At 40.4% G+C, this 24,093-nt stretch overlaps 1 protein-coding gene and 1 non-coding gene across 3 annotated transcripts in view; both read right to left on the reverse strand.

Annotated features, from left to right (window-relative positions):
- The window catches only part of LOC103696124 (ATP-dependent RNA helicase DEAH12, chloroplastic-like), a 36,595-nt gene extending 22,593 nt beyond the window's left edge, over positions 1-14,002 (reverse strand). The window contains exons 1-2 of one of the 2 annotated variants that reach the window (XM_088701365.1): positions 12,947-13,081; positions 8,707-8,809 (exon numbers count right to left, since the gene is read on the reverse strand). Coding sequence is in view for 1 of the 2 variants with exons in the window: in XM_039116992.3 (XP_038972920.1) it covers positions 12,947-13,780 (834 nt within the window). In the remaining variant the exon portion in view is untranslated. Of the gene's footprint in view, positions 1-8,706; positions 8,810-12,946 lie in introns of both variants that reach the window. The other variant, XM_039116992.3, reaches the window with a different exon arrangement.
- Positions 14,003-18,535: 4,533 nt separating this feature from the next.
- LOC148714869 (small nucleolar RNA R71) lies at positions 18,536-18,641 on the reverse strand. The gene has a single exon (XR_015975960.2). It is a non-coding gene; the product is annotated as a small nucleolar RNA R71 (small nucleolar RNA).
- Positions 18,642-24,093: the final 5,452 nt, after the last annotated feature.

A 24,093-nucleotide genomic window follows, 5' to 3' on the forward strand; every position in this document is an offset into this window, starting at 1 on the left:
CGCGTGGACATAAAAAAAAAGTGAAAAAAAAAACGACGCGTCCGCGGACGCGTCAAATGCCACTGTGGCATTAAATGGCCCACGCAGGCTAGCAGCCCGCGTGGGCACGGTGCCCCGCGCGGGAACCCCGCGTGGGCGCAATTACCTGCTGGGGAATCGCATGCGGGCGCAGTTCCTGCGCGGGAAATCGCGCGCGGGCGCGCGTTCTCCGCTTGTGCGGCCGCGCGCGATTCCCACAAAAGAAAATCACCACGTCCGCGCGTGTCCGCACGTGTCCGCGCGGACGTGTTAAATGCCACAGAGTAGCATTAAGAGGCCCACGCGGGCTCCAGCGGCATGGGCACTCTTCCCCACGCGCGGGGCGCGCTGCCCACGCGCGGGCGCTCTTCCCCGCGTGCCCACGCATGGGGAAAATGTGCTTGTACCGGTGCGAATCGGGCCCGGTTCGCACCGGTACCAGCTTGTACCGGCGCAATTCGCACCGGTACAAGTACGGAACCAATCAATTCCGATCCAGTTTAGGTCGGAACCATTTTTATACGCTGTACCGTACCGGTGACCGTCGGCACCGGTTCGGTACAGGCTGAACCAATCGGTTCCGGTCGGTTCAGTATACCTTGGTGAACCGGTCGGTTCAGCATACCTTGGTCATAACCCTCATAAATGTTCTCGGTGCATTAGAAAGACCGAATGGCATCACCAACCACTCGTAGAACCTATCCGGTGTTTTGAATGCAGTCTTCCATTTACCAGCACTCCTCAATCTGATTTGGTGATAACCACTTTTCAAGTAAATCTTAGAAAATACTCTTAAACCAACCAACTAATCAAGCATATCTTCTAGACCAGGAATGGGATATGGGTATCTGACAATGATTTTGTTAATAGCACGGCTGTCCGCACACATCCTCAAAGAACCATCCTTTTTAAAAGCAAGGTTGGACACATACATGGGCTTTTGCTTTCATGCACCAACCCTTTAGCAAGTAACTCCTCAACCCATCTTTGCATCTCAGCTCATTGCATAGGCAACATTTGATAAGCTGCAGATTTGGTAAAGATGCTTCTGAAACCAAATCAATGGCAAGTTGGATGCTCCTCATGGGCAGTAAATCCTGTGGCAAATGATCGCTAACCAGCTCTTCAAACTCTTTTAACAATTGCTGAATTTCACCAGGATGCTATGTGATTCTCCAATTTGTCATCCTTTATCAGTTTGCTAACCAAAGCATATATACTCTCAGCTTCAAATTTTTCAACGGATAAAAATGCATTAACCTAGTTGCTTGTATAAGAACTAGTAACTTCTTCTTTAACTTCTTCCTTAAGAGCATGGTATGCCATACCATACCAAATCGGACGGTAATGGGGCATATACCATACTGTACAGATTCGGTGCCGGTACACGGTATGGGGGACGTACCAAACACTCGGTACGCCGAACCAGCCCCGTACTAGGCATACCGACATAGTGACAATGTGGCACTGATACGGGGCCCGATACCGAAACGACGTACCTTGCTTAGGAGGATGCAAGGTATACTTCTTATGACCTCTATAAAATGAATAAGTATTAGGCTTAGTACGATGATCCATGTCATGATCATATAACCACAGTTTGTCCAAAAGAATATGATAAGCATCCAATGGCATAATACCACTAAGCTTCATCATCCAATTCACGACCCATAGTAAATTTGACCAAGCATTGACATGTCACTGATATCTCATTTTCCTTTTTAAGCCACCTGATTTTATAGGGATGAGGATGCTTCTCAGTAGACAAATTTCAACTTTTCCACTGCGCCTTTTAAAATAACATTTCCATGATTCCTCCGTTGATGATTAGATCGCACACCTTGCCACCACAAAGAACAAGTGTCCTAAAAATGCTACGCCGCCGCCAATCTTCCCATTCTTCTCTAATCATCTTTGTCATCACCCTTCGAATCACCAAAGACTCCTCTTGAACTGGATAGACATCAACTTCTTTGCTCTCATCGATATATTCAGCATAAACAAGTTCTGGAGTCTCCTCTACTTCTTCAAACTCGGCTAGGATCACCCTTTTGTTGCAGACAAGCATAAGAATTGTGTCTCATTTCACCACAAGCAAAACACCACATTTGTCACCCGTTGCCCACTTTAAAAGTATGAGACTTAGAACTATTTTGGGCTCCATATTGCAGCACTTTCTTTCCCTTACCACTCCTATCAATATTTACTAGGCTCCCTCCACTTGCTTTGTTGGTTGTGACAACACCTCAACCAGTCCTCTAAGCTATTTGATCATTTTGAGAGCCTCAAATTGCATTAGTATTACTTTGTAAGCTACTATCAGCCCTACATTCGTTTTTCAGCCATTAAAGCATATTGTCAAGCATCTTTAAAATTAAATAAACAGGCCACTGCCATCTCATCTCTAGCAGATTAATTTAGACCAGCAAGGTAGCGGGAAGTCATTTGTTTATTAGTCTCATACCAACCCCAATAGAAGGGTTATTGAATCCTGAAGTGTATTCCTCTACTGACATATTTTGCTTCAGTAAGTGAAATTTCTCATACAATTCCATTGCATAATCAGCTAGCAAAAATGGCTTCCACATCTTCGCTTTCATGTATTCCCAAGTGCGTATTTTTGGCTTGCCTTATCTTGCATGTTGCTCTTCGACTCTCTTCCACCATTGAAACCATTGAAGTGCAGTGCCCTTCAATGTAATATTAACAAACAGTACCTTCCTATTCTGCTTTTGGCTTCCATTCAAAGTAATTCTTCAGGCTAGCTTTCCAATCTACATAATCTTCTGCATGCACCTTTCCTAGAAAATCAGCAACTTCAATCTTGATTCTACCACTATTTAAATTAAGAGCATGTGCTAACCTCTTTTCCAATCCACCTCGTACCACATGACTTACGGGTCCAGCATCATGAAAGGGGTTTTCATCTTCTTCATCAGTTTCATCCTCAAGACCACCTTCTGACATGTCTAAGGGATCGTGGTCACCTTCCAGAATCTCCATATGGGCTCCCACATGTTCCTGCTCCTGTAAAGCTTGTACAGCCTGCAACAAATCTTCAATCATATTCCACATCTCAGCCAATTCCATCTGCAGAGCTTGATTTCCCCTTCCACGGCCACTACCATGTACAACCATGGTTTATAAACAAAATCCTAATGCAACCCTTAGGATCATGTTGCTCTAAAATAACTTTGACATAGTGCTGGACGTAAAAAAAAAAAAAAGAAAAAAAAAAGAAAAAAAACCAGCAAATAGACAGCAAAACAGGGGCTAAAATTCAGCAAGATTGAAACATGAACAAGAACAATGCATTTTAGGGTTTGTACCACTAACTTCTGAAATAAGAATAAGACAAGTACTTAATCTGAGTCTAAAGACTATTTATACTAGGGTTACAATAGCTCTCTAATCCCAGCTCTTGATGATAAAGAACCCCATCTAATCTTAGCCATCCAAATTCATTAAAAGTCACATGCTAGTCACATGACTACTTAATATAACTAGAGACATAATTACTAACCATAAACTAAAATAATCAAAAGCATATATTAAAAGTAGCTAATTAAGCAAACTCTTGGATTCTCCTGCATCAGGAAGTTTGTGAGTGGACTTTATCTAAGAGCTATTGATTATAATATATTTTTCATAGAATTTCGATTGAACATATGGTTTCCTTTGAGGATGTTGAACATGAATGGTATCTTGGTCAACTTTGATGGTCACACCTCAAGATTCGAGCAAGTTTGAATTTTGGGCCATGACATTGTAACCAGTTGTTTCCTTTTAAAAATAATCCTCGTTTGTTTACTCTCTTAATTCTGTTGGTATGAACTTTTCTAGAATTTGCTTCACAAAAGAGTGGCTTTAAATGCCACTCTTGGCATATGCAACGTATACTCATGTGAACTATGCAGTCCCTTGACAACCCACACACCACAACTAATGTTTGAAATTAATGCGAAGTGTTGCCAACAATCATTGGACATGTGCAGTTTTAAGGAAAAAGATTTAGTATATGATCGTCGCCAAAAGTGCTTCCTACTGAGACATCATTGTAAGCCTCGATATTGGGTGGAAGATCCGTTCAAAGTTCTCCTATGCATTAGAAAGAATACCGACAAGCAAGGTTCGCCGTACCGGTACCGAACCCCGTACCGGTACCGCATTAGTATAGGCGTACCGAGTGTCGGTACGGTACCGTACGCTCAGTACCGACCGTACCGACATTGGTGTACCGATACCGGTACCCATCGGTACGGGTACGGTACGCTCGGTACCGACCGGTACCGACCGGTACAGCGAACCTTGCCGACAAGCATGGTCTACCGTACCGGTCGGTACGGGTCGGTACCGGCCGGTACATACCGGTACCGAATCTTACCGGTACGGTACAGCTACATATTTCGCTACCGAACCGTACCGACGCGTACCAGCCCATACCGATGCGTACCAACCCGTACCGACGCGTACCGGCCCGTACCGATCCGGTACCGACGCGTACCGACCGGTACCGGCCCAAACCGACCAATCTGTAATGGCTCCAAAATTTTTTTGGCTTTTAGCCCCATCGGTACCGTACCGGTTTGGCTCGGTTTGGTTCGGTACCGTACCGGTACCGATGCCCACCGGTACATCGGTACAGTCGGTACCGCGTACCTTGCCGACAAGAATAAGATTCTTGGTGATTATCATGCTTGTTTACTTCCAACACACAAATCTCTCTCTGTACTATGCCAAGAGCAAGAAGGTTTGACTCAAGGGTAAGTCTTTCACCAAGAAGGGGAGCATGTTGAAAAGAAATCAACAAAAGCATCATTAAACAAGCCTACTAAGGAGGAGACCACAGCCCAACCAAAGTAGGCCCTTAGCTTGTCCAATTACAAGAATATGAAATCAGTTCAACCCATTTTCAAACCCAATTTGTATAGACTTTGGATATTTAACTTATTGATTTTGAAATATTCCATGGCTCATTTATCATCACTGCTCTTGAGTTGTATAGGTGGATTTAGAAACATATTTTTCTCAAAATTGAAAAATGAATATAGGATTTGATCCCTCCTATGTCATATAACCTCTGCAGTCTGCACCATGCTTGGAATTTTGAACAAAAGTTTCAGCTTGCACCTTTGAGAAGTTCTTGTCCCCTACTTCTCCCAAATTTTACGATATTCCATAAGGTGAAGAGTTTAGATAATGCCAACAAACATTCCCCTTCTCTCCATCTTTTGACATTGCATATTACCCAACTTCAATCAATGAATGAGATTACGGGCCTACTTGGTTCATTGTTAGCGGCTGAGTGGGTGCCCACTTTGCTGAAGTGGCCTCAGCTCCCCTTGGAGGAAAGTCATTTGAGCCATTTTTTCTCTTTATGAGCCATGTTGGGAACCCACCTAGGCTCCACTGTTGACCAATCAAACAATTGTAATGGGTTCCTGCTGGGCCTGAGTTCAGATGCCTAGTTATCGGTGAAACCGGGAGGAGACGACGGAATAGGAACACTACAATCGGATGAACAAAGATTGGAATACTTGTTATCTCATTCCTCTTTGATAATACAAATATTTATAGAATCTGATCATAAAACAGATCCCTTTATTCTTGGAAACTACAAGCTAATTAAAGGGATAAGAGAGAGAAACAAATAAATTTAAACTAGCCAAAAAAAGCAGCAATCACAACCGACCAAATCTGAAAATTATTCTCTTCAACAAATTTGGTTTTAAACCGAGATTGAATCAGATCAAATCTGATCCCACTAATCACGGAAGGATTCGTGATTTCAACACTCCCCCTCAAGCTGGGCTATATACATCGAACAAACCCAGCTTGTCAACCAATTTCTCGAATGCAGGTTTGAAGAGTCCCTTTGTTAGTAAATCTGCAGCTTGTTCAGACGAAGGTATATAAACCATACAAATCGTTCCTTCTTCTATCTTCTCTTTAATAAAGTGACGATCCACCTCAACATGTTTTGTCCTATCATGATGAACTGGATTGTGTGATATTGCAATTGCTGCCTTGTTATCACAGTAGACTTTCATAGGTTCATTCTTCTCAATTCTGAGTTCTTTTAACAATAGTTTCAGCCACATTATTTCACAAATTCCATGGGCTACAGCCCTGAATTCTGCCTCCGCACTGCTTCTTGCTACAACTGCTTGCTTCTTACTCCTCCAGGTCACTAGGTTGCCCCATACAAAGGTACAATATCCAGTGGTTGATCGTCTATCTTTTACTGAACCTACCCAGTCTGCATCTGTAAATGTTTCAACAGTCCTTTCCTCATTCTTTCTAAAAAGTAGACCACGTCCTGGAGTTCCTTTCAAGTATCTCAAAATCTGGTAGACAACATCCATATGTTCTACAAAAGGTGCATGCATAAACTGACTTACCACACTTACAGTGAAGGCGATGTCAGGTCTAGTATGAGAAAGATAAATGAGCTTCCCTACTAGACGTTGATACCTTCCTTTATCAACAGGTGTGCTACCTAGGCAGTCGCCCAACTTCTGATTTGGATTTATAGGAGTATCAGCAGGTTTACTTCCAAGCATGCCTGTCTCTCCTAAAAGATCCAACACATATTTTCTCTGTGATACTGAGATGCCACTTTTATTTCTAGCTATCTCCATTCCAAGAAAATATCGTAAAGAACCCAGATCTTTTATTTCAAACTTGGTTGCAAGAGTTCTCTTTAATCTTTCCATTTCTTCACAGTCATCACCTGTTAAGATTATATCATCCACATAAACAATCAAAACAGTGACCTTATCCCCTATATACCTGTAGAACATAGTATGATCAGATTAAGCTTATTTGTATCCCTGTTGACATATAGTTTTCATAAATCTACCAAACCATGCCCGCGGGGATTGCTTCAATCCATATAGGGATTTTCTGAGTCTGCAAACTTTTTCCTGAACTCTAGCTTCATCAAAACCTAGTGGCAATTCCATATACACTTCTTCCTCTAAGTCTCCATTTAAGAAAGCATTCTTCACATCAAGTTGTTGAAGCTTCCAATCTAGATTTGCAGCAAGTGATAGGAGAACCCTTACAGTGTTTAACTTTGCTACTGGTGCAAAGGTCTCCTGATAATCTACGCCATAGGTTTGAGAAAAACCTTTTGCCACTAATCTTGCTTTGTAGCGCTGAACCGAACCATCTGACTTGTATTTGATGGTAAACACCCATTTGTAGCCAACTAGTGATTTTTTTTTCGGTTTTTTCACAACTTGCCAAGTCCCATTTTTTTCTAGTGCTGACATCTCTTCCTCAATTGCTTTTTTCCACTCTGGAATTGACAAGGCCTTCTGAATAGACTTAGGTATTTTTGAGGATGATAAATTTGCAACAAGAGTCCTGACCGTAGTTTAGATAAGTGGCTATAGGCAATGAAATTGGAGATCGGATGTTGTGTGCAAGACCGAACACCTTTCCTTAGAGCTATAGGAACATCCAAATCATTGCTAGTAGAATTAAAGTGTGGAGTAGAGTAATTATCATTACCTGATATCGGTTCAGATTCATGACTTTGCAGTTGGTCCGTGAGGTGTTCTACTATCTGAGGGTTATTCCTCCTTGAATAAACACGGAGCTCTGGTGGTGCTTGGAGTTGCTCATCTCCCCCTATCATTGAACTTTCTTGATTTGTTGAAGGTTGAGTAGGAGTAACTGGAGTTCTAGACTCGAATTCAGAAATGGGGAGAAGAGGAGAGGGGGTGGTTGTTTCCCAAAAATTCCCATCACTATGATGCTCCCCCTGAGGGAAATTTTGTGAAAAAAATGGTTGATTTTCAAAAAACGTGACATCCATTGAGGTATAATACTTATGAGTTTCTGGAGAGTAACACTTATATCCCTTTTGAGTAGGTGAATAGCCTAAGAAAATACACTTTCTAGCTTTAGGATCTAATTTGGTTCGTTCATAATCATGAATGTGAGTAAATGAAGTACATCCAAACACTTTTAAAGGTAATGACACGACAGCTCTATTTTTCGGGTAAGTGTTTAGGAAGACATTTAGAGGGGTTTCATAATTATGAACTCTGGTTGGCATCCTGTTTATTAGGTAACAAGCAGTAAGTACTGCATCCCCCCAAAAATATTTTGGAACCTTGCTTGTAAACATAAGGGCTCTAGCTGTTTCGAGAAGGTGGCGATTTTTTCTTTCGGCAATCCCATTTTGTTGTGGGGTTATAATACATGAGCTTTGATGAATAATCCCTTTTTCTAGAAGAAAATTCCCTAAGATAAGATTGAAATACTCACGCCCATTGTCTGTTCGAAGGATTTTTATACTTGTATCATATTGGGTTTTTATCATGGAATGAAAGTTTTTAAAAACATCCTCAGCTTCTGACTTTTCTTTTAAAAGATAAACCCAACATAATCTTGTATGATCATCAGTAAATGTTATGAACCACCTTTTTCCCATTATGTGTTTAATCTTAGACGGACCCCAAATGTCACTATGAATCAAGGTAAAAGGAGAAGATGCCTTATAGTTATGAGATGGAAATGAAGAACGTGAATGTTTAGCAATTTGACAAATGTCACATTGAAATAAATCTGTATTACGAAACAAAGTTGGAAACAAATTCTTTAAATACGAAAAATTTGGATGACCTAGCCTACGATGCCATAACATTATTTGTTGTTCTCTAGGAATAGACTCACAACTCATGGTTTAAGCTTGTTTATTCAAGATGGCTTCTTCTTCGAAATAGTATAGTCCCTCACATTCTTTAGCATTGCCAATCCTCTTCCCCGAAATCAGGTCCTGAAAAATGCACATAGACCCAATAAAATGAACACCACATTTTAAATCTATAGTCAATTTACTATGGAAAGAAGATTGCAAGTTAAATTAGGGACATGTAAAACAGAGCGCAAATCATGTTGGATCAAGCGCTTACCACCATACCAAAAGCAATTGCTGTTAGTAAAGGCACAACTTTATTTCCTTAAGCCGAGGCTGACCACCGCAGGGCACCCCCCACGGCTATCAACAATAGAGCAGAGCCCCGTACTAAGTGACAGGTAGGCAGGAGGGGCTTCGCACTGCCCCCCATAAGCGCATCGGTAGGCTGGGCTGTCAAGCACCGATGCCATCATGTGGCCCCCATAAGCCACACGTGGCAGCAAACCCCTAAAGGGGGGCTTGGAATAATCCCAATAATCCCCCCCAAGCGACACCCTGGGGGTTCGAACCTGCAACCTCGCTCTAATACCAAATGTGGGGATCAAGCGCTACCATTACACCAAAACCCGCAGGTATTAGTGAAGGCGATGTCAGGTCTAGTATGAGAAAGATAAATGAGCTTCCCTACTAGACGTTGATACCTTCCTTTATCAATAGGTGTGCTACCTAGGCAGTCGCCCAACTTCTGATTTGGATTTATAGGAGTACCAGTAGGTTTACTTCCAAGCATGCCTGTCTCTCCTAAAAGATCCAACACATATTTTCTCAAGTTGTGAAAAAATCGAAAGAAAAATCACCAGTTGGCTGCAAATGGGTGTTTACCATCAAATACAAGTCAGATGGTTCGGTTGAGCATTGTAATACTGGGTAACATCTTGTTCTCCTTGTCGTAAATCATGTGCTCTATTCCGAAGCTCAAACAATTGAGCTGAATTCTCAAGATCGGAGAATGTCATAGTTAGGGCATCCCAAAGCTCCTTGGCTGTAGCATAGTATAGGTAAGATTCCCTAATGTCCTCCTCCATAGAATTACCAATCCATGCCATTACCATGGAATTTTGAGCATCCCAGGTTGCGTAGGCTGCATCTCCTTCAGCCGGTTGCTTTGTTGCTCCCGTAATGTAGCCAAGCCGTCCACGTCCTCGGATAACCATTAAAGCGGAACGGGACCATTGGAGAAAATTGGTGCTATTGAGACGGGTTGTGGTGATCTGTAGAGGTGAGTTTTCTGAAAAGTTTGCAGACGGCATATTGACGGTGGTTGTAGTGGGTGCGCTTGTAGGGTTGGGTCCAGAAGTCTCCGTAGAGCCTCTGGACTCCTCATCCCTGCGCGCACCGGTCATGGCTGTTTTAGCCATTCCTCTGTCTCAAACAACCCTCGGCTCTGATACCATGAAATCGGGGAGGAGACGACGGAATAGGAACACTACAATCGGATGAACAAAGATTGGAATACTTGCTATCTCATTCCTCTTTGATAATACAAATATTTATAGAATCTGATCATAAAACAGATCCCTTTATTCTTGGAAACTACAAGCTAAATTAAAGGGATAAGAGAGAGAAACAAATAAATTTAAACTAGCCAAAAAAAGCAGCAATCACAACCGACCAAATCTGAAAATTATTCTCTTCAACAAATTTGGTTTTAAACCGAGATTGAATCAGATCAAATCTGATCCCACTAATCACGGAAGGATTCGTGATTTCAACAATCGGCAACCAAACAGTTGCCTAGTTATGGGCAACCAAACAGTTGCCTAGTTATGGGCAACCAAACAGTCTCTAAAGAAGGCAAAAGGGCTAGAGGCCAAGATTAAGGGGAAGAAGTGACAGGCATTTGCAAACAGCCAGTACTTTCTCCATAATCCTCTCCTTCCTCCTTTTCTTTTCCCTATCCCCCCCCCTCTTTCCTTTTTAGACACCCAAAACACAGTAGATGCCTCTCTTTTATGGGAAAAGAGAAGGTGTGGACAATCTATTTCTTCTCGCTTTCAATAAAAAGAAGCCTTATAAGGCCAGTCAACCTCTTAAGTTGCTGATGTAGCCAAACAAGGAAGTTTGGTTATGAGAAGTGAGTTTTGGAGCATATTCCGGAGCAGGTATAAAGATACAGTTCTCTTTAAAATGTTGAATAAGAAGCATTAAGGAAGCCAATGACCAAATGAGCTTCGGGTGAGATTCTAGCATAGTTACCCCGACCCTAAGTAGAATTGCAACAATAATTGAGTTGTTCTCATGTTCACACGTGCAAATACTAACATGCCTGCACTCATACATATAAGCATGCATTAAGTCCGCATCACTACATATATTAAAAGCACATATATGTGCATATCATGCCAACCATTAAATTGTCATTGAAATGGAGTTCACTAGCAAATGGACATCATGAGAATTTTCATCCCCGGGGGGGGGGGGTAGACTGACTCAGTAACATATAATACTAAGTTGTAATAACCCTCATAAATCAATACAAGCTAATACAACTAGCCAAAGTTGATATGAGCCAGCATCATACGCAGTATCCCACACCAACCCATTGTCAAGTGTGGATATTCTCCTGCACTCGCATGGGCCAATACTTGAAACCATAAAATTTTAAAGACATACAAACGTGGCATGCCATACCATACTGAACCAGATGGTAAGAGGCGAACTATATCGGTTCGGTATTGGTACACGGTACGAAGGGCGAACCAACACTTGGTACACTGAAAGTGGCCTCCGTACCATACATACCAACACAGTAACAAGGTGGCACCAGTACGGAGCCTGGTACCAAGATAGCATACCTTGTACACAAATATATATACAAACATGCATAAGTATACATGCACAGTGCATGAATTCATTAACATTTATAAGCTATCTATGTGCAATCATTTATGTAAAAATTTGTGGTATCTTCCATACTTTTATCTCTTAGTTCTTGCTAAATTCTAAGAAAAAATTGGCACTTAGTTTATTTATCACTATAAACTAACATATGCACATAGCTGTGTTATTGTATGGCATGGTATCTTTGTTGCACAGCATTCTTAAAGGGCTCTCATTCTCACGTATGAACAAAACCACCTAATCTGGAAAACAAGAAACAGCAATGGCAGCACCAATGATGTGAAAAGGTAAGAAATGATAACTTCGTATAAAATTATCCAATTGTACCCTTTCCCTTGACTCAAATTTTCTCAAAGAATGCAGATATTTTTTACTATTGCCTCTACATAAGTCTCCAGCTTTTGCTATAAAACAGAGATTCCTAATATGCAAAGAAGACATATATGACATATCTCAGTATAATTTTACTATCAATTATCATGAGATAGCCTTTTCAACTATTCCAACAAAATCAACTAAACAAAATATACAAACCACTTTTCATCTCAAATAACCATAGTATATGTTTAATGACTTCTAATGGGACAATATTGACAGAATCACATATAATTATATATTTTATATTGCCACAATATAGAGATCAGCTACCTGGGAACTCCTTAATGAGAGAACAGTTGTTTGAGAAGACCTTCGACCTTCCTGATTTTTCCATGCTGTACAAGAGCAAATTACAGATTGTCTTTTTGTGTTCTGACACCAAAAAGGTCTGATTTTTCCAGGTCATGAAAGAGCAAATTACAGATGGTCTTTGGGCTTCCGGCTCCAAAAAGGCCTTTGCCAATACATTACCGAGCCTCCAACCCCACCCCACGAGAAAAAGGAGTGTAATACTGAATCCTCACCCGAGGAATGATGATAATAATAATAAGAGAAAAACGGATAAAAGAAAGGATTCTACTCCCCTCCCAACGAAATCATAAGTTACACTCCCTTCCCACAAAAAAGAGAACCTCAAGAGAAACAAATTTGTGACAGCAACCAATGAATGAGAGCATTAAACAGATCCTAATAATTTTAAATAAAAAAGAAAAGAACTTTTGCAATTCCCATAACCACGTAGCAAAACAACGGTGCACTGAAAAAGAGAATAATAAAACGATTTCATTACTTCTGTTTGTACCAATCTGCAAAACCCATCCACCATAATCAGCAGTTGGATTGAATTGTCAGGTCAAGTTTATTAATAATAAGTAGACAGGTGATTTATCCAAGGAATCAAATTCTTTGCACAATCTCCAAAAGAAAACATAAACGCTAGCAGAACAACAGCGCTAAATTTATCCAATCATCTGTACAAAGTGATTGTAGCCATACCTGATTGGCAACTATATTTCTCAAAATTTGCCTTCTGCATGCATAAATTGGCAACTTGTCATCGAGCCTCCGGCACTCGCGCACCATGACCGAGTGAATGCAGCCCCAGTCCCGGCCACCTGCAAACTTAAGCAGCTCGAAAGCAGCCTCCTTTTCCAGCCCAACCTCTTCCAGGGGCTCTCCAAGATGACAGAGAATGCAATGCATGGCAGCTCTGAATTCCTCCATCTTCTTCTTCAATTGCTCCTCCTCCGTATGTAGCTGCGTCCGCTTCGCATAGAGTTTCTCGTAGTCCTTCAACCGGTTCCGGCCACCCAGCTGCGCTGAAAGCTTCTTGATCTCCGCGGTGATCTCCCCAATCCTCTGTTCGCACCTCTTCACCGACTCGCCCTTGTGGAGGTCGTAGGCGTGGGCGACGAAGAGGGCCCTGACCCGGCCCGCCTCCTCCTCCCTGTCGTAGCGAATGGAGGTCCCGGCGACGACCACCTTGGGGCGCAGGAGGTGGGCGCCCTCGAGCCGGCGGCGCCAGAAGAAGAGGACAGAATCCATGGTCTCTCCCTCCTTCCAGTAGAAGAGCTTCGCGGCGACGCGGCCGGAAGCGTAGACGAAGAACTCCGTTGGCCGGGAGGGGCCGGAGTTGATCAGAGCGTCGATGGCGTCCAACTCCCTCCGGGTGGGGTCCCTCTTACCGCCACCGCGGATGAGGAGCACCATGAACGGACGCAGCGGCATCGGCGGCTGGGGGCAGGGGTGGGGGGTGGCCGGCCATGAGATGCAACGCCATTGGCCGGCGGGCGAAGGTGGGAACGGGGGACTCGAGGTGCTCGGCCTCATCCTCACGGCCGCCACCTCGGCGAGCCGGGGGAGCGGCGGCGGAAGCGTAGAATCTTGGGTGGGTGGGGGGCCGCGGAGCGGTCAGAGAAGAGCGAGAGAGACGCGAAGGGAAGAAACCCAGAACAGACGAGAAGAAGAAGAGACCAGAAGCAGGGGAGGCGTCGGAAAAGGAGAGCAACTTTTAATAGTGCTTCTCGGGTCGGTGTTTACGGTTAGTGGTGGTAGGGAAAGCGAATCCAAAATCGGAGCGGAGATTAGGTACCAAACTTGTTATACGCTACGTGACCCCACGGAAGTCACCAATTGTTTATCCCACGAGGCGTACCAGCAATGCAGTGCATTTATTTGCTATGATAACTGGGCTCCGTAGCATGGTGTCGGAGATTTAATTGTTGGATTTATTGCTTTTTATCGGATCAACGACAGCCTGAAACGTAGGCCGGTCGCGGATTTCTTGACCCGAGCCGACTTTTTGGGAACGGAGAGGCGATGCATACATATCTTGCTGGCCATCTGGCAACTTTTGAGAGGAGAGGGAGTACGAGTGAATTAACCTCATCTCTCAGCAACGACCCTCCATAAATTTTTAATTGAGGGTGTTAATGAATAACCATTTTAAGTATAGAATGAAAAGATTATTCTTTTATATTAGCACCCTTGAAAAAAAAATAACATTTATTTTATATGGGAAGAATTATATTTTTCCACAAATTTTTTATGGATATTGACACAAATGGATAATAAAGTTATTTTTTCTTTAAAATGTTTGTTTATTAACACTATTAATGAAGAATTTAATGGGCGAGTATTGTTGTAAAAATAAGATGATTTAAGAGGCATATATATAAATAATCATTTTTAGAGAGTAAATATATAATAAGCTATATTTGCTACGGTATATGTACAAAAAGCTAACTTTTATTTTTTACTAATAAAGTTCCAACATTATATTTTAGGTTCCCCCAAACAGCAAGTTAATCAAAAACTTGATATGTAGCATAACAAGAACTTACAACATATATATAATATCAATCTTTATTTTCCTAACTAATATAATAATATATCATATTTATAAGAAAACCAAAAAATATATCATGAGATATCAATTAATATAATTTAGATATATGGACTGAGATATTTTTTTTTTGTCTTCCATATTATCTTAGAAAATTGAGTGAGTCTTTAATGAGTAAGTCTTAATATCAAATCTTAGAAAATTGCATTAGTCCTTTTTTTTACATTATTGTGCTGTATCAATGTCTTGAGTAGTATATGTGTAAAGTGAGATCAAATATCTTTCTAAACATCCTCATCATCTCATCTTAGCTGATAAGTGCTAAATAATTTATAATTTAGTTATCTTTCCATAGCACTTATCAATGTTTTTAAACTGATAAATACATATTTTACCATGAAATTGAATAAACATTGAATTAAATTTAAATTATGGTAAGAGGTAAATAATTCTTTTCTTAAACCAGATTCTGAACTTGTCTCTCTCTTGATTGCAATCTTTAATGAAAACTATAGAAAAACATATAAGAAGATTGTGTTGACCCGGCTAAGGTTATAATTAAATTGGCTTTGGTCCTGATTAGATTGAAAGTTATAATTGTATGGAAAAATATTTGATTAACCCTTTTATTAAGTTACGGTCCTGCTTTTAGCCTTGTTGAGTCCGGTCTGAAGCAGTTTAGCAAGAATTAAATTTAAACGACATTGGGCTCGAGAGTAAGTTCAAGCAAATCAACGATCATGACCCACCTCAAACCCAAAGTCAATTCCCAACCAATTCATTACCTGCCTTCATATAAAATTGATAAATTTAAAACAAGAAAAAAAAAGAAAATAATGAATATAATAAAATAAAAATAATTTCAGGAAGAATCACTGAAAACACTGTTCATATGAACAGTGTCCCGTGAAAACACTGTTCATATGAACAGTGTTAAAATATATATATATATATATATATATATATATATATATATATATATATATATAATAACAAATGAGTTCACTGTTTATCTTCTTCCCCCCTCCCCCGCAGTGCATCACGGCCAAGATTCCTGTTGATTCTCCCGTTCCAGCCACGAGATGGCGTCGCCTAAGAAATCCTCCACGCGGTGCAGCCAACCTTCCGTTCCTCCGCCTGCGCCTCCGCCTCCGCACAGCGGCCATTCGGAGCGATCCTCCCAGCCGCATCAACCGCGCGCCATCCGCCGCCCGTTCCACCTCCCAGCAGCCGGAAATCACTCCTCCATGATCAACGCTTCCAGCATCCCATGAAATCAAGCATCTGGCCGTCTCCCTCTGCCGGATTTGAGCCATTCCAACCGTCCGCAATCCCATGGAATTGGCGAATCCTTCTTCTTTCACTCCACATTAATCCCGCAACCAGCTCCCATCGGATGAGCATCCGGGATTCGCATCCTCACCAGCGTACTCCCAGGGGATCCATCACCGGCGAGAGGGTCTATATGAAGAGGCCATCGGCAAAGAGAAGAGGGAGGGGGGAGGACGGTGAGAAGAACCAAGGAACACAACATGCTCTGTTATGGTGCCGAGAAGAATAAAAAAAGAGGGATGCTGTGAGCGGATGAGTTAGAGAAAGAAAAAAAAAAGAAAAAAGAAGGAAGGACTTGAGACGGATGGCGTGGAGCATCTCAGCAAGCCGATCAAAGTCGCCGAGCATCATGAGCAGCTAAACCTCGGTTTAGGGGTTTGATGAAGCCATAGAGGAGTATTCGTTTCATTTTTATTGATTTGAGTTTGTATTGTAAGATTGTTGCATGATGAAGAATTTATCAATTGATCTTTATGATTTATCCAATTTATGTGAATCATTTATCTTGCATAAAATATTTTACATAGATTGATCTATTTCATCGAATCCAACACTTGTGGTTTGGAGGAGATATTCATGTGACATTGATTTCATGTTTAATGATTTAAAGATCAGATGCATCATGCTAAGTTAGACAGGTCATGCTTATCGTTAGAGTAGATGGTTTGTGCTAGACTTAGATGATTCATGCTGGAATTAGTTATAATTTTCTTTTATGATTGCTTTGGCTTGTAGTCGGAAGCAATCAAGTCTTAAATACAACTCAATCATTGAAAGCGTCACGAATATAAATCTATCGGTGGATTCTAGCCCTAAACACCTCCCTCCATAGATAATTCATACTATTACATCCATATTAATTCTTAGTTTTTATCATTTACTCTAGCTTATACCCTTTGAAGTAATTATTCAATTAGGAAAAAATAACTTGTCTCCAATCCCTGTGGACCGACACCCGTAATCACTATCCTACAGGATACGTGCTATTGCGTGGTTTATTTTTGAAATTGAAAGAACCGATCAATTTTTGGCGCCGTTGCCGGGGATTGCTAGCATAGTTATTTTTCCGATCATTAAAAAAATTAATTAATTAAAAAAAACTTTAAAAAAAACATATATATGTCTAAAATAAAATAAAAAAATTATTTTCTATTATTGTTACTTTTCTTATCTCTTTTTTCCCTTCTACTAATTTGTTTTAATTTTCTTTTGATCTTATTTGATCAGGAATCAAAGGAAAAATCTGGGATGATCAAAAAGAAAACTGCTGGAAAAGGAATGCTGTAGAGGTTTGCCTAAAAAAAAAAAAAAAAAATTGCTGGGGAAATTTCCTTTGGTAACCTCTAAACCTTTTTTATTTAAATTAATTATTAGCTTGAAATTTTGTGGTGATTGTTTGATTTTAATTTCAGCAAAAGTGTGAATGCATGCCTGATACACATACACCAATTAATCTGCACTTAGTAAGGGCAATCACCCCAACAAGATAAGAGCCGGATTTCATCACCGGACTCTTGCCCAATTTAGGTGAACTCAATCTCACATAGTGTCACTTTAATTAAAATCAATTAGACATTGGCCCCTAGGGACATTCGAGCTCAATAGGACGAAGATCACCGAAAGTTGCACCAATTTCGCTCTGTGGCTTAGTTGATGTCTAGGCAAGCTTTGTCCCTATAAGGGAGACAGTTCATCTGTTCGAGGCAAGTGGGTTTTAAGTGGGACCTTTGCGAACGCATCGTGACCCCTCCACTTACCTGGGAGCTTACCTGGTCAACTCGGTTCACTAGACCGGATTGGAGGCTTAGATGCCCTCTTCAAACCAGTTAGGAGCTGTCTAGTGATTTTAGGACAAAGACTAGGATTGATATGCTTTTCTCTTTTATTGCATGCTTGATTGATCGAGTACTAGTGTATGCAAGGTAGTCGTTCTAGAGTACGAAACCTATTACCTTTTGACCCTGAAATAGAACGAACCCTTAGGAACATTCGAGCTAAGATCAAAACATTAGGATCATTCCCACCTCCTGAGATGGCTGAAGAACAACCCAAACTCCTGAGGGAGTACTTTACTCCCACCATTTACACTTCCCCATTTTGCATTCGATTACATGAAGTAGGAGCTGTACAATATGAAATAAAATCTAGTGTGATCCAAATGCTCCCATCTTTTTATGGGCTCACCAATGAAGACCCATATAAACACCTAGATGAATTTCTTGAGATTTGCACCACTGTCAAGATTCAGAACTTCACTGATGATGCTCTGAAACTTAGATTATTCCCCTTCTCCCTTAAAGATAGAGCCAAACAATGGCTGAATTCTTTAGAAACCAACTCGATTCGTTCTTGGGATCAAATGCAACAAGAATTCCTTAAAAAATACTTTCCTATAGGAAGAACGAACCAGTTTAGACGTGCCATTACAAGCTTCTCCCAAACTGAGGGAGAAGAATTTCATGAAACTTAGGAGAGATTTCGGGACCTAATCCGTAAATGCCCTCATCATCAAATACCTAAGTGGCAGCTAGTGCATGTTTCTATGACGGATTGACTGAACGAAACCGTCAGATAATCGATGCTGCATGCGGGGGGACATTCATGCTTCAAAATGAGCATGAAGCATGGCAATTATTTGAAAATCTAAATGAAAACTCCCTCCACCATGCTTCCTGTTCTCGTCAAGCACCCCTAAGTTCTCAAAGAAAAGGGACCATTTGTGAAATAAGTCATTCTATGGACCTGTCTAGCAAGATAGATGCATTGTCCCATAAGATTGACCAACTGATGATAGGTGGGCATTACATGAACTCTTCCCAAGCACAAGTCTGTACTATCTATTCTAGCCCATCCCACCCTATTCATGAGTGCCCTTCAGCGCCCCAATTTTCCGAACTCGTGCAAGAGCACATCAATGCTGCTCAAACACAGCCTAGACCGGGTACTGACCCATTTTCCAATACATATAATCCGGGATGGCAAAATCATCCAAATTTTTCTTGGAAGCAGCAAGCTTCGAACACAGCCCAACCCTATTCCCAAAATTTTCAAAATTCTCAGAATTTTCAAACCCCACAAAATATTCATCCCTATCGTCCCTCGATTCAATTTCAACACACTCCTCCTCCACCCCAAAGAAACACAGCCTTTGAGGAGAAAGTGTTGAACGCCCTTCAAGGTTTGGAAACCATTACACAATTGGTGCACTCTCACACGCAATCCATCGCCAAGCTAGAATCCCAAGTGGGGCAACTAGCTAATGCACTGAACAAGCGAGAGGAAGGAAAGCTTCCAAGCCAACCACTAAGTAATCCTAGGGGACAATATATGGCTCAAGAAAATCAATTAAATGCAATTCATCATGAACAAGCCAATGCTTTGACTACCCTAAGGAGTGGACGTGTAGTAGATAATAAGATTGGGGAAGTTAACAATAAGGAAGATGAAGAAGAGGATAGACATGTGTCAAATGAAACTCTAAAAACTTCTTCTTCTTCAGCTAGTCCACCTTCTGCCAAAACTCACATCCCAAAGGCCCCATTTTTTGAAGCTCTTAATTCACCCTCTCCCTTTGGCAAAAAGGGAACTTCACTAGAGGAGATGATGGAGGTTTTCAAACAAGTGAAGATCAACCTTCCGCTTCTTGATGCTATTAGACAAGTTCCCTCCTATGCCAAATTTCTTAAAGACCTGTGCACCCAAAAGCAAAAATCTAGGACACATGTGCCCAGAAAGGTCTTTCTAACTGAGCAAGTGAGTTCTATTCTCCAACACAACACCCCTCCGAAATTCAAAGATCCTGGTGCTCCCACCATCTCCTGTGTCTTAGGAAATAATTTCATTGATCGAGCACTCTTAGATCTAGGGGCAAGTGTCAACCTTTTACCTTATTCAGTTTATGAGAAACTTGGGTTAGGTGAGTTAAAACCAACCTCGGTATCCCTTCAATTGGCTGATCGATCTATAAAAATACCACGTGGATAATTGAAGATGTTCTTGTCAAGGTAGACAAATTCTATTTTTCAGTAGATTTCATCGTCCTTGATATGGAACATGAGCCCAATCCTAAGAAACAAATTCCCGTGATCCTTGGGCGCCCCTTGTTAGCAACAGCCAATGCGTGCATAAATTGTAGAACGGGGGTAATGAATATATCATTTGGGAACATGAAGGTAAAATTAAATGTGTTCAATGCAGACGACCAACCCGCGAGGAAAGTTGAGTGTTTTATGATAGACAAAATAGATGAACCCATAAAAGGAGATGCAAAAACTACCTCACTGTGTCTGGCTGAAGACAATAAACTTAGCGCTTGTTGGGAGGCAACCCAATTCTCTTAAATTTCTTTAACATTGAGGACAATGTTAGGTTTAGATTTAGGGGTATTTTTAAGTATTTTTAAGCATTTTTGGTTTTATTTGCATCTCTTGCATTCGTTTTCACTTCACAATGTCAGATTTATGTTTGGGGGTATTCATCTTGATTTTCATCCCAAAAAAAAATTTAAAAAATATAAAAATAATAAAAAAAATGTGTTCATTTTTAAAATAATAATAATAAAAATTAAATTAAAAAAAAAGTTTTTGCTTTTAAAAACCTAATTTCTACACATTTATGCGAGAATGATAAACACACAAGGTATATAAAATCTAAACAGCTCAATGACTAGTCAGAAGTAATACAAATTTAAGTTCTTGTTATTAAGTCTCTCTTAAGGAGTTGTAAGCTAATTAATACTTTGGAATTTCACTACACACTGGCCGACCCTTCTAAGGTCTAAGCTCGACATTATGTTGATAGTATAGTAGCAACCTTGGACCCTGATGAATCATATTTATCGAATACAAAAAAAAAAATCATCAATAATAATGGATTTAGTCAGGAACATCGAAAAGGGCTACCTATTGTCAAGGATCAAGTGAGCTTGTGATGAGAACTCCGAGCATAAGTCCGTAGGGGAGTCTTGATGCCTGACACCTTGTGCCAACTGGTGTAAGAGTTGTCGACTGATTGCTCGTTACACGGAGAAATCACCACAAGAGTAAAAGTGCACAATATATATATAAAAAGGAACCCAAAAAAAAACTCTGTATTGACCTTGAAAAAGATAATAGTGTGAAAGCCGTCGTTGTAAAAATTCGAGTAAACTGGAATATTACAGATAAAGCCCGTGAGGTACTAAAGTAAATATCCACAACTCTCGAAATTCTGCAAATAAGATGATTTTGAATCAGTGAACAGGTCCTTTCGACCAATCCTTGGAAACTACTAGTCTTTGCAATATTTTGTTGATCCGAACCCTTAGCTTATGTACAGTCCAGATTTCACCGAGCACTCCAGTATAAATGAGTCTTACAACTCCCTAAACGGACACTTAACAACTTTAACTTAGACTGCATATTAACCTGGAAGTTGGGCTGTGATTTAGTAAATAAAACCGTGTGTGCTTTGAAATTCTAAGAGTGTTCATTAAGTTTATCGTTGTCTAAGAGTGTTCGGAGGGATAATGAGTTAGCCATATCTGTAAAATAAAGGAAAAACCCAACTAATCAGTATATGATTTATTTAATCCTAAAGACTTGGACTTTAGTCTAAAGTTTTCTCCCACTATTTTAATCGAATTAATAGCCTCTACCTTTAATTCGAGGAATTACTTTAATTCCCTAGTGGGTACTAGAATCCGCATAGACTGCATACGGGCCCGAGGAAGGCTCGGCCAACCCATGTGCATCTAAGGGTAGGTACATTACCAATTATTTTTCTAAACAATTTCTAGCAATCAATTTTGCCCCAAGTGGTAATCAGTAGGCGGAGGCCTCTACTGAAAATCCTGGTTAGGTCCAACCATTAATGAACTAACTCGATGACACTACCTAATGTATGATCAGGCCCGAGGAAAGCTCGGCCAACCTAATCACAATCAGATAGCTCAAAGAGCTATCATATAATGAAGGATAATTCCAATATTCAGATGAACACCAGACGGAAGCGTCCTGCATGTCCAACTGAAATACTGGACCAATTATCATCCATTTTAATGGGAGGCTATGACCTAGTTATCTATATAACTATATCATTTTAAGGACCTAATAATTTAAAGGATTTTAGAGAGACCGATAATTCTATATCCTCCCATTGACTGTACTGAGTCAAATAGAGGACATAGAATTTCATTGGTCTATGGACATCTAAATCAGTCATACTGATTTCCTTATTGACATGGGTGAGTACCAAGTCTCAAGATATCTAAATCAAAGCTTGAACGACCATATTGGCCAGGTAAGAGAGATCACGGGAGGGTTCCGCCATTAACCGTCTTTCCTAGACACCAACAGAGTTGGCCAGGAAAGAGGTAGCCCCAATTAATAACCGTAGATCCAACTGGCCTTAGACACCAAATGGTATGTCAAGTTGATTTAGATAGTCATTGAGAACTCAGGCTCGACCACTGAGCCACAATCAGATCCAATTGAAGTGTTTGGACATGATCAACTAAACTATTGAGTTTGATCAAATTAGAAAAATGAATTTAGTCTAATACAACTATTGATTCCAATTCAATTCTAACATTAGGTCTAACCTAATCAACTAATCTGATTGTGCTAACCCATGCCCCAAAACCTATGTTCAAATGTAAATTTTAATTCGAATTTCAAATTTTGAATTTTAAATCTTTATTTGAAATTCAAATTTTAAATTTTAAATTCAACATTTAATTCTTTATTAAATGTATGAATTCAAGGTGTCAATTTATTCCAAATATAAACAATTTATATTTAAATTTTGTGGTCATAATAAATTTAAAACTGAAATTTCATAAACATCAATTATGCATAATTTCACAAAAATAAACTATTTATTTTATGATACAAATTAATCTCAATTTTGTGCTAGGACAACCTTTTCACTATAAGGGGTTAACCTTATAGCAGGACAACCTTATAATTCAGCACAAGATTGATATTTTATCAATAAATCTAGATCTAATCTAAATTTAAAAATTAAATCATGCATAATTCTAGATATTATAGGCCAATTCCATCGGCCAACCTGGCTCTGATACCAGTTGAAGGGAAAATATCTCGCAAAATCCGATAAAATCGGATGCCAGGTCAGAAAATCAGTTTTAAAATTTTATCTATTTATTTATAACAGGTATAAATAAATAACATAACTATATTATGTTTATCATACCTCGATCCCGCAGCGGAAGATGGTCAAGGTACTCAGGAACAGAATCTGGTACAGGGCCAAGTGCTGGATCAGATACTGGATCGGATGCTAGATCTGGTACTGGATCGGGAACTGGATCTGGAACTGGATCTGGTGCCGGATCTGGTACTGATGGATCTGGTGCTATGCGAGGCCCGGATGTACGGACCCTCTACTTCACACGCACGCCAAGAAATGCAGGAAGGTAGGATGATGTCTGTATAGTGCAAAAACCCTTTTGCAAATAAACCCCTGGAAGAAAAGAATTTCAAAAATTCTTTCTTCCCTTTTTCTTTTTCTTTCTTTTCCTCTTTCTTCCCGTTTCCTTTTTCTCTCTTTTACAGGCTACTCAAAAGATCATGAATCTCCCCTCTCCCCAGATAAAATCTCTAGCTCAGAATGAAGAGAAAGCTAGCCTATTTATAGGCAAAGACAAGGCTGAACCAGGGAAGAGAAAACGCCAAAAGGGAAGAGTGAACGCCAAACGTTTCATGATTTTATTGAATTTTTTGAACCGTTTGATTTTAATTAAATCAGTCCTATATTAAAGAGGTTTCAAAACCGAAGAGACACGTCTCTTCGGATCTTCAAATGGTAGCCGAAAGAGGGAAGATCAAGCGGCCTTCGATGTGTTCGGAAGAAGAAGAAGAACGCGGTCCACGGGAGAAGGTTTGCAGAAAAATTGGTCCACTGGACCGAAGAAGAAACCAGAACATGTCATTCAATTAGAGGGGCAAACAAGTAAATTTCCATC

This window comes from Phoenix dactylifera, chromosome 7, assembly GCF_051530095.1.
Source record: "Phoenix dactylifera cultivar Ajwa chromosome 7, Ajwa_hap1_PhDact_Kaust_v1.1, whole genome shotgun sequence".
Classification (NCBI taxonomy): domain Eukaryota; kingdom Viridiplantae; phylum Streptophyta; class Magnoliopsida; order Arecales; family Arecaceae; genus Phoenix; species Phoenix dactylifera.